General features: G+C 49.1%; 1 protein-coding gene across 1 annotated transcript in view; it reads right to left on the reverse strand.

Moving 5' to 3' along the window:
- GALNT15 (polypeptide N-acetylgalactosaminyltransferase 15) overlaps nt 1-10,785 on the reverse strand; it is a 43,231-nt gene extending 32,446 nt beyond the window's left edge. The window contains exon 1 of the mRNA XM_043965587.1: nt 9,904-10,785. Within this exon, the coding sequence (XP_043821522.1) occupies nt 9,904-10,475 (572 nt within the window). The 5' untranslated portion in view covers nt 10,476-10,785. The remainder of the gene's footprint in view (nt 1-9,903) is intronic.
- Between the last annotated feature and the right edge of the window lie 895 nt (nt 10,786-11,680).

Below are 11,680 nucleotides of genomic sequence, written 5' to 3' on the forward strand. Positions count from 1 at the left end.
CATCTTTTATAACCTAACCTCCTTCAGGGAGGTTTGTTTTCAAGTACTTTAAATGCATGTTGACTTGAATTTGGTATGCTAGAAACAGGAGTTTGGGGAGTCATAAGACAAAGTTTTAAATGCCACCTTTTCTGCCTCACCCTTGTGTGACCTGGGGCAAGTCACTTAACCTCCCCTGTATCATCTATAAGATGAGGGAGCCTGGCTGGATGGGTTCCAAAGCCCCTTCTAGCTCCAACTCCATGGTCTTCTCCACTGGCCATCCATCATCTGTGTAACTGGGGGCATCATTAGACTCAACCAAGGAAGCAGAGGGTCAGCCTCCTTTGTGTATTTGGAATGAAAGGTTGTGGGGAAAAGAGGCCAACCCAAAGCAAAGAGCCCTGTTTGGGCTTAGGGGTTTTATGAGCCTCCCCCCGACTAGTAAACTGACTGGGAAACTTTGCTGGTTCTGGGAAAACCTCTTTTATTCCACCACTGAGAACCTGATGCTGAAGTTGCTGTAGTAAATATGGTGGTGGAAGGGGTAGTGAGCCACGGATGGGCCCCCCTGCCCTTCCTGGGACTTCAAGAGAACTAAAATGTCCTTATAGCCCCAGACCAGGCACACAAGTTCTCCCTAGGTGGGAATTTCTGTATCAGAAAAAAACCTGGACAGGGGGCCCTGAAGAGAGACCGATGGTTCCTCAGTGCCCCCAGGTGACTTTATCAGCCTGCAAGTGGCAGATCTGTTGTTAAAGGGAGGTCCCCCACTGAGAATTCCCTTCCTCATGGCCAGTACAAAAACTAAAAAGGATAATGGAATTCGTGCCCTCCCCATTTCAGTCACAGTTGCTATAGAAACAGAAGGGGCTCACATGGGACTGGGGTCCATTTTAAGGCAACTCTGTGGTGCAGTGAATAGAGAGAATTGGGCTTAGAGACAGGAGGACCTGAAATCAGATCCTGCCTCAGACACTTACTAGTTGTGTGACCCTGGGCAAGTCACTTGAACCTCCATTTCCTCAACTACAAAATGGGGATAATGATACTACTCATCTCATAGGGTTATTGTGAGGATAAAATAAAATAACATGTAAAGTGTTTTGTAAGTCTTAAAGCATGTAAATGAATTAGTATTAATAATTATTTTGATTTTTTCTTTTTTTGGGTGGTGGGGTAGGGGGAGGTTGCTGAGACCAAAGAATTCCTCTCCATGTGTTGAGACTGTTGGTGATGAGCACCCCCTCTTAGTGAGTCATCTAAAAGCAGAGTGTTGCTAGGGCCGCCATCTTGGAGGCTGTTTTAGCATGGGACAGCCTTTTAGAGCATGTGCTCAACTGACATAACCTTCAAGAACCCAGGGTCACCTTCACACCACTATGGAATGGAATTAGCATTTACTAAGCACCTACCATGTGCCAGGTGCTTTATAAATACCATCTGATGCCATGGGGCATCCCAGTAAGACATGTAAGTGATGAATAGTTCATTATGTTTTTTGGACTGATCCTGTGAGTTCCTCGGTAGAGGGAATTCCTTGTGAGGAAACATCCTTCACCTACACTGATCACCAATATCTTAGAGAGTTGCTTGGGGTATTGAAAGGCTAAGTGACTTGCCCAGGGTCACACAACCATTATAGGTCAGGAGCAAGTTTGAACCCAAGTCTTCCTGACCCGAAAACTGGCTTTCTAACCACTAAGCTGTACTAACTCATCATTATCATCATTAAGTATGAGATGAGACTAAGAACAAAAATAATAATGATATTGACTGGTACAGTTTGTATCATTTTGCTTTGTCTTGCTGTTCTAGACTGTTGTTGTTATAGATTTAACATGGTATCAATCCAACAGGCAGGAGCTGTGTTCTAATAAAGCCAGCATCTGGCCCAGTGCCTTTCACATAGTAGGCACTTCATATGTTTGAGGAATTGGACTGAGTTAGATCTCTATCATGGCCTCCCCTCGTATCTATAATGGAGAGCTGGTCAGTTGTAACAACAGCATATAATTAGCTCTCGAGGTGGAAATAAACCCGACAGCCTAACAGAGAGAAGCCATCCAGCTCATACAAAAGTCATGCTCAGCCCCCAGATCCAATGGGGGAGGCCTTGGATACAGCCAGAGACACTCCCAGATGCTCCGCCATGCTGACACCTACCCAAGTTCTGGGCCTTCCCGGGAAGAGCCCTGCTGTGGGCAGACGGGAACCAGCTGGAAGGGGCCTTGTATCACCTGCAAAGTGGATAATCCATTCACAGAGAACTGAAAGAGGACTGCACCCTGGCTATAAAGAACCCCCAAGGTTCACACGGGCTTGAGCTGGGCCGTCCTCTCATCACCCCATAGTGACTTGCTCCAAAGCACACGCCAAGTAAGAATTGACTTTGATGTCAATTAATTCATTACCTTTATTAATCACCATTTCTATGAGATCCCTTTTTGCTCATCTGCCACAACAAACAAGGGTAATGATCATCATACAATGCCCATGTTGATGATACTTTCAGGTTTACAAAGGGTTGAGCAACCTGGTATGGCTGGTCTAATCATGATACTAGCCCATTTTAGAGATGGGTAAACTAAGGTGACTCTCACAGTCACACAGACATTAAGAGCAGAGGCTAAGATTTCAGCCGAGGCTCTTGACAGCTCTTCTAATCTACTTCTCTTTGTAACTCATGTCAACAGTCTAATCCAGTGGACATTTATCAAGCTCTTATGAGGAGCCTGTCAATATGCTTGTCTGGGGAATAGAAAGAATGAATCCATCCCTGCCCTCAGGAAGCTCCCATTCTATTGCATGCAGATAAGTAAATAAAAATATATACAAAATCAATGTCTTTGGTGGAGGAGAGAGATGCTGGCAAGGGTCAGAAAAAGCCTCAAAATAATAATGCTGATGGTGATGGTGGTGATGGTGATAGCAGCTGGCATTTCTCATAGGCTCTCAAATGTGCCAAAGGTTTTACAAATATCTCATTGGATCCTCACAACAACCCTGGGAGGTAGGTGCCCTTATCCTCCCCATTTCATAAATGAGAAGGCTGAGGCAAGAAGAGGTTCAGGGACTTGGCCCAGGGTCACAGAGCTGCAAGTCTAGTGCTCTATCCACTGTGTCACATGGGCTGTGCTTTGGGGTGAATTCTTGGAGGTGAGAAAGGAAGACATTCCAGGCATGGGAGGAGTGTCTGAGCAGAGACAGGAGGTGGGGGATGGAACGCCAGGTTCTGGGCCAACAAACAGGCTGATCTGCTTGGTATGTTGAGTGCTTGAAGGGGCTGATGCAAAATGAGTCAGTGGGTTGGAGCCAGGTGAGGAAGGGCTTACAGTCCCTTCACAGACGTTTGGTTTCAAGACAAGCAGAGGAGTTTGTATTTTCGCTTAGAGGCGATAGGAACGCACTGAAGCTTGTAGACCAGGGATGCAGGCAGGCAGACCCAAATCTTAGAGGTATGGATTTGACCACTGTGCCGAGGATGGATTGAAGGGAGGAGAGGCTAGACCCAAGGAGGCCAATTTGGAAGCTACCGGTTATGTGAGTAGAGAGAAGGGGACAGATACCAGAGAGGCAGCATCCACAAGCCCTGGCCACTGAATGGCTGTGGGAGGTGACTGAGAATAAAGAGTCATCGATGACTCTGAGCTTATAAAACTGGGTGTCTGGAAGCATGGTAGTGTAGCTGGTGGCATAGCTGATTCTGGAGCAGGAAGACCTGAGTTCAAATCCAGCCTCAGACCCTTCCTAACTGTGTGACCCTGGGCAAGTCACTTCACCCTGGTTGCCTCAGTTTCCTCATCTGTAAAATGAGCTAGGGAAGGAAATGGCAAACCACTCCAGTATCTTTGCCAAGAAAACCCCAAATGGGGTCACTAAGAGTCGCATGCGACTGAAACGACTCCACAACAACCAACAACCAGTGACCAACAAAGCTTCCTGAAGGCAGGCTTAGCTTCTTATCAAAGCTTCCTACATTCAAATGTCCTCAATGGCCCAGCACCTCCTTCTGCCACTGTCAGGGCTGAATAAAGGACAGGAAGAAAACAAGCCTATAGGGCGCTAGGAGATTTACAGATATTATCTCACTTGATGAATATATGTTGAGTTCAGTGTCTATGGAGATAAAGTGACTGTTCTCTGAGGACTAATCCAGGGCGGGAGAATGGGAGGGGCCTGTTTGCTGTGACCTCACGCAGCTCTCCCTGCCAGCCTCCTCAGGGGGATGAGCCCGTGTTGTTTTCCCTTTCTTGAGCTGCCTAGACTGGGAGCCAGGAGGGGTTAAGGGTATTTTCTCAGGGGTCACCAGCACACTGAGTTCCCGACACCCTGTTCCCCGGCCCTTCCCTGGAGGGCCCCACCCTCGCAGCAGCAGGCCCTGGGTTTGTTTTCCAGTGTGGGCTGTCCAGGACAGTGGGGATGGACTGGTTTGGGCTGTAACCTTGCTTGGATCTGAACGGAACTGTCCAGTCAGGACCCGAGCTCCCTGATAACCCAGCTGCCAACTCTGAGCTCCGCCCAGTTTTGCCTGGCCGGGAGAAAACAAAGGGAGATAGAGATATTCAGCCAGTAATCAGTCCTCCGCTTTTGCATCAAGGACAGATCAAAGAGCAGAGGACAAACAAGAAAGGGCTCTGGGTTGGGTGTCTCAGCCGCCACCGTTCTTGCCATCTCTGTGCTCCCTGGAACTGATGGGCCAGTTTTGAATCGGGGACACACAAAAAAGCGGAAACATTTTCAATGGCCTCATGGGATCTCATCAATGTGGATGCTCCACCCAGAGACAGAGATGATACCCCATCCTCCTGTCCAGTGCCCCCCCCCCTTGTTTGTGTCCTCCCAGAAGGTTACCACCTCGCGTGGGTCACAGACTGAGAGCTGGAAGGGCCCCAGGGACCACTCAGACCAGCCCCTCTCACTTTCAGGAGACAGGAACAGAGGCCCTGGGGAAGATGAAGCGATTTGCCCAAGGCCACACAGAGCCACAATTCCTATACGCCAGCTCTTTCCACAGTACCGTACGGCCTCTGTTGGGGGGCTCCTCTTCTCCTGGTATTTGGGGGATAGCCGGAGCCCACAGACCTTGAGCATGAGCAGCAGAGACATAAAAACAGACTTGCTCTACAGAAATCACTGCAGAGGACATCTAAGTGCTAGGGACTTGAGGAGAGCCCCCTAACTAGTCTGTATTCCTCCTCCAGCCCAGCTCAAGTATCCTTCTGTGAAGCCCTCCGAGCCAGCCCACAGGCTAACCCTCCTGCCTCCTCATTGACACGTACTCATCTAGGACCCTGTGACATCTGTCACCTTATTGGCTCATGCTGTCATTGGACCCAATGTCTTCGTCCCCTCTACAGATTTTCCCAGAGCACATGGATCTCCATTGCCATCACTACCTACCTCATCCCATACGTTTCTGTGTGTTCTCTGGGCTCCCCCCAGAAATGACAATAGTGACAAAAATAGCTGACACAGAGTTATAAATAACTATGGTAAACATCACTGCATATTTATAATAAATGATGCCTATAATGCTTGGAGAGGAGCAAAGCACTTTGCATACATTCTTTTATTTGGGCCTCACATAGCAGGTATCAGAGACAGGATTTGAACTCAGGTCTTTCTGACTGCAAGGGAGAGGAATGGGGGCTGGTCCTGAGAATTCGTTAATATAGGGAACTCCTGGGAAAGGAAACTAACTTCTTCTACCAGTGCAGATCACCGCCTCATTTGCTATTTACAGTTTCGGAGAGTTACCTAGAATACTGGGAGGTGGTCACTTTCTCAGATGAGTCTTGAACCGGTTTTCTTGGCCTGCAGGTGGGTTCCCCATCCACCTTATGTCTCCAGACTCCAGCCCTTTATCCATTACACCAAACTTCAGGGGCCAGGGACTGTCATTCTTTGTCTTTACATCCCTAGCACCTAGCCCAGCGCCTTGCACATAGTAGGTGCTTTATAAACGCTTATCGCTATTAAATGGTATGCACATCTTCATACTATGGATGGTGCTGTGTCCATAGTAGGTGCTCAGTAAATAGGTGTTAGGAAAAGAAGTGAATGGGGGAGGCCGGATAGGACAGGTGTGTTACTGCAGTGAGTAAAGCTTCATGACAGAAAAGCATCCAGGGTCTCCAAGAAGGAGAATATGCAAAAGGCCCTGTATGTTCCAAGCCCAAGTGGGGAAAGGATTGCTCTGGGATTTCTGCACAGTGTGTCAGGAGGGTTACACCCAGCACTGGGCTGTCCCAGGGCCACCGGGCTTCTACCCAAAGGTGGGGGTATTAGGTCTCTGGGAGTCAGAGGGACTTCTCCTGCATTCGCTTAGAGGACATGGGGGCCTTAGGCTAGCTTTAGTGCTTCCTCGGGGCCTGCCCCAGAGGTTTGAACCCTCCTTGTGACACAAGCAATGGTGAGTTCTTGAAGACTGGGACTGTTCTTTGTATTCTCAGGACTTGGTGGTGCCTGGCGCATAGTCGGTGCTTAACAAATGTCTGTTGATGGATGTGTATCCTTGGTGTCTAGCACAATACCCCAAACACAGTGGGCGCACAGCAAATGTCTGCTGATTGGTGGAATAATCGTAAAACACTTGATTGCCCCCAAGAGAGTGATTTCCTGACCTTAACTATATAAACGTTCAGATTTAGAAATTATTTTAAGATTTGCGACTCTTTAAAAAAGGATTGCTCGCATCACACCCTTCTCTGCCAGGCGCTCAGCCCCAGCTGGTCTAGTGGCCTTCAGCACGGCCTGACCTTGATCTCCTATGGGCAGGTGACTGTTGTGTTGTCCTTTTTTTACATCTTGATACCAGCAGAGGGCACCACACACCTTGGGAAATGACCAGGGGCCTCCAGCCTCCCTGGCTAAGGGAGCCCATCACTTTTGGGGGTGGGGGTGAGGGTGGATGCCGGGCCTGCAGAATAAGGACTAAGGGGAAAAGCATTCTCAGACCCACCCCACCCCTCACAGCCCAGGGCAAACAGGAGGCTTTCTGAAACCAGTATGGAAGGGTAAAGGGCACTGTCCAACCCAAGAAATCGCCCTGGTCTTCTCCCAGCCAGGGATAAATGACTCTCCCCGTGTCTCTGTCTTTGTCTCTGTGTCTTTGTGTCTCTGTGTCTGTGTCTGTGTCTCTGTCTCCTCTCTGTCTCTTCTATCTCTGTCTCTCCCTTCTGTCTATCTTGTCTCTGTTTCTCCTCTCTCCATTTCTTTCTTCTCTGTCTCTCTCCCTCTTTCCCCCCTACCGTCTGTACACACACACACACACACACACACACACACACACACACACACACCACACAAAATGATGAGTTGGTTTCCCCACAATAGTGCCCTGGAGCCCTCTGGAATAGTCTAATTCAGCTTCAAGGACAAGTGTAACTCACAGGATCAGACAAGCATGGATTTACTTCTCAAAAGGAGGTGGGGGGGGTAAAGGAATAAATATTTCCATAGCACCTACTATGTGCCAGGCATTGTGCTAAGCACTTTTTACAGATATCTCATCTGATCCTCACAACAACCTTACAAAATAGATGCTATCATCACCCCATTTTACAGATGAGGAAACTGAGGCAGACAAAGAGGGTGACTTGCCCAGGCTCACATAGCTAGTATGTGTCTGACACTGGATTTGAATTCAAGTCTTTCTGATTCCAGAACATCCGAAGAGACCTTGGAGGTCATCCAGTTCAATCCCTTCATTCTACAGATGAGGAAACCAAGGTGAGGTGATTTGCCCAAGGTCCCACAGCTAGGAAATGGCCAAGCAGGAGACCCATGTCCCTTGATTCCAAAGCCAGGGCCCTCGTGGAGTTTCTCAGTCAAAACATTGTCTTTCTTGGTTCTGGGCTAATTATACTGTAAGGGGAGATAGAAATACATGATACAAAGATAGATGGCAGATGATAATGCATAGATTGGTAGATGATAGGTAGATACATAGATGATAGATAAGTAGAGATGAAAGATAGATAGGTAGGTAGGTAGGTGGGTAGGTAGGTAGGTAGGTAGATAGATAGATAGATAGATGGATGGATGGATGGATGGATGGATGGATGGATGGATGGATGGATGGATGGATGAATGGGTGGGTGGATGGATGGATGGATGGGTGGGTGGGTAGGTAGATAGGTAGGTAAGTAGGTAGATAGATAGATAGATAGATAGATAGATAGATAGATAGATAGATAGATAGATAGATAGATAGATAGATAGATGGATGGGTGGGTAGGTAGATAGGTAGGTAGGTAGATAGATAGATAGATAGATAGATAGATAGATAGATAGATAGATAGATAGATAGATAGATAGATAGATAGATAGATGGGTAGGTAGATAGATGGGTAGGTAGGTAGGTAGGTAAATAGGTACACAGGTACATAAGTAGGTAGATGATAGGGCTTGAAACTTCCCAGTCTAGGGTCATCATCTCTGTGTGTCTTGCTTTTGCTCTCTAGCTAATGTTGTTACATAGAGTCAGTTGGACAGAGCAAGGTTCCCTTCCCAGGCCTGGAGCATTTTGGTCTTGGACCTCAGCCCTCAGAACTTACCTCTTGGGAATGCTGTCAGGCTGCTGAGTCACTCAGGTCTGGCCAGCACTCCGTCATTGAGTGTCCTTGGAATATGGCTGCCATTTTTTGGATACTTTGGATCAATACTGAGTAATAAGAATTATTATTCCATTTTTCTCAATGACATCTGTTATTTATACAGCACTTTCTTTTTCATCCAGACTTGTGATTTCATCAATGTGGGGAGGACTCCCAATGTGGAAACTCTCCATCCTGATCTGATTGGCAGCTCATCTGCAAATGAGGGTCTTAAAGGGTTTGCTGGGTCCCCAGGGAGCTAAATGGCTTGACCACGGCCACTTAGCAAAGTCTATGCCAGAAAGAGGACTCAGACCCAGGACTTTCTGCTCCCTACTGTGCCATGTTCCCTCTCTCCTTCCAATCTACAAAGTCTTTCTTTCATTTTCTTTCTCATTTCAGCCTCACAACAATCCAGTGGGGGTAGATGTTGCAGGTTTTGTTTTTCCCATTTTTATAGATGAAGCAACTGAGGTTAAGTGATTCTTCCATGGCTAGTAAGCAAGTATACAGGCAAGACTGGAACCCAGCTCGCCCTGACTCCAAGTCTGGTGTTCTATCTTTTATGACTCACTGTCTATTATAAACCATCTTAACTAACAACAGCGAGGACAAAGTATACCGGATTCTTAGAATCATAGAATTTCCCAGGTGGAAGGGGAACTTAAAAATCACTGCATCTGAGCCCTTCCTTTTACAGTTGAAGAAAAAGGCTTGTACAAAGACCCACACTTTGTCGGGGATGGCCTAGACTGCTTGGGTCCTCTCTTAGGGACCAGAAGGAAGACAGGAGAAGGTTCCCACTTCCCAAGCTCGCCCTCTGCTGTGAGCCCAGCTGCCCAGTATGGGCAAGGCTTTAACAGAGGGAACAAGCCCAATGAAAACAGCCTCTTCTGCTCTCTGTCGACAGCATGTTTGGATGTGGGAGCTTTGCTTCAGTGCCTCAGTCTCCCTGAGCCCGGGTGTAGGATAGTGTAGCAAGGGCATGGCATTTGAAGCCAGGGGACCTGCATGGAAGCTCTGGCCCTGCTTTTCAGACTTCTGGCAAATTGTTGCTCCGCCCCTGGCCTCAGTTTACCCATCTGTAAAATGCCAGGGGGTTGGACTAAGTGGTCCCTTCCAGCTCTGACTCCCGGTGTCAGTGGGAAGGAGGAGCAGAAGTGTGTGTGTGGGGGGGGTGGCAGGGAGATAGCTTAGGGTTGGCTGGAGATAAGAGTCCTCCGTAGGGGAGGGATGAAGGGGGTGGAGAGAACCCTTGATGGATGCGCTCCTTCTCAGAGCAGGGGAAGCAGAGGGCAGGAGAGGGAGGCAGAGACTTACTTACAGAGGGTTGCGGACCTCAGGCAGCTCCCTGCGCAGAGAGATCTGCTGGCTCAGGGCTTCGTTGAAGCCGTAGGTGTCCAATGGCAGCTTCTCTAGCTGCTCTTCCCCATCATCTGCATCAGAATCTCTCAGGGAGAGGCCTTCCAACCCAGCCCCCCAGTGCAAGTCGGGGCTGGCCAGGGCCCCCTCCTCCAGCCTCCTGCCGGGCCGTCTGACCAGCTGGTAGCCCCCTCTCTTCCTGGACTGGCTCTGGTTCCTCCTGTCCCTGGGGGGGGCCACTGCCACCAGGAGCTCATCCTCCTTCAGGGAGATGAAGGGGGCCAGGCCCTCCAGGGGATAGTACTCCTGGCTCTCTTCCTCGGTCTCCAGCACCCAGTCCTGGGGTTGGCCAAAGTCCACCTGATAGCCCGCTTGGGGGCTGGGCTTTTCAGCCTGGGCCGAGGGATCCCTGGAGGGGTCCTGAGGCGGCGGGTGCAGCACGGTCACCATCACCAGCAAGCATCCCAGCATCAACACCGCCACCAGGAACTGCAGCCTTCGGGGCCCAGCTCTGGAGCGTCTCCTTAGGAGCATGTTGCAGGAGATGACCAAGTGCAGCTGGTCATGTTCGTCCTCCCTCCGAGGTCTATGTCAGACCCTTGCTCAGGCAGCCCCCAGCCCGGCCCCGGGGGGCTTGCAGAGAGCAGCTTCCTGGAGTTTCCTCCCAGGAGGCCAGCGCCACTTAGTGTGGTCTCACGCGTCCCTCCCACATCTGCCAACAGTGTGTAGTACCTGCTGCTACAGATGACTTGGCTCTCGTTGGAAGCAAAGCTTGAACCCTTTGCTCCTCTGCACAGCGGTCCCGTTAATTGCTCCTAAAGTCCCCTGGGGCTGACCCCAGCTTAGATTTCCCCATCCTCCTGCCCCACCCCAGACCCCCACCACTTTTGCCCTTTTTCTTTATCTTGCAAATAATTTTTTTAAAAAAAATGATTAGTCCATCTTTCTCAATTGCTCCTTCCACTGTGTTTTCCTGCACTGGCCAAGTTGCTAATAGATGCCTGGGGTGAGCTGGTTGGTCCTGCTCCCACACAGCTTTGACACCCGCGTTCCCTGTTTTGATGCTTCAAGTCAGGTCAGATCAACAGATGTAAACGAGTCAGCCCCTGACTTTCTTTCACACATAACTCTAGCACTCAGTGAGGGAGCCTTTTGCCAGACAAAATACAGAGCAAAGTGGGTGTCTTTCTCTTGGTCCTAATGCCCTCCCTGTTCCTTGGCCTATCCCAACTCTGCAGAGCATGACTTGTGGAGAAAATGAAAGCAGGGGCTCTGCCAAGACCAGATCAAAACAGGAACAACTCATGAATCCAGATTACAATCTCTTTAGAGAATGGATTGCTTTTCCTTCCAGGAGTTACAGAGGAAGTTTTTCCTTGCCACTCTCCTCTTTCCCCTCCCCATTATAGAAAGTGACAGCATCCCCAGAAGGTGGGGGTCACCCCCTCCCATTATAAAAAGTCTGACAGCATCCCCAAGAGGTGGGGGGTCACCCCTCCCATTATAGAAAGTGTGACAGCATCGCCAGGAGGTGGGGGTCACCGCCTTCCCATTATAGAAAGTGTGACAGCATCCCTAAGAGATGGGGGTCACTCCCTCACATTATAGAAAGTGTGACAGCATCCCCAAGAGATGGGGGTCACTCCCTCCCATTATAGAAAGTCTGACAGCATTCCCAGAAGGTGGGGTCACCCCCTCCCATTATAAAAAGTCTGACAGCATCTCCAAGAGGTGGGGGT

Source organism: Dromiciops gliroides, chromosome 5, assembly GCF_019393635.1.
Source record: "Dromiciops gliroides isolate mDroGli1 chromosome 5, mDroGli1.pri, whole genome shotgun sequence".
NCBI classification, from domain to species: domain Eukaryota; kingdom Metazoa; phylum Chordata; class Mammalia; order Microbiotheria; family Microbiotheriidae; genus Dromiciops; species Dromiciops gliroides.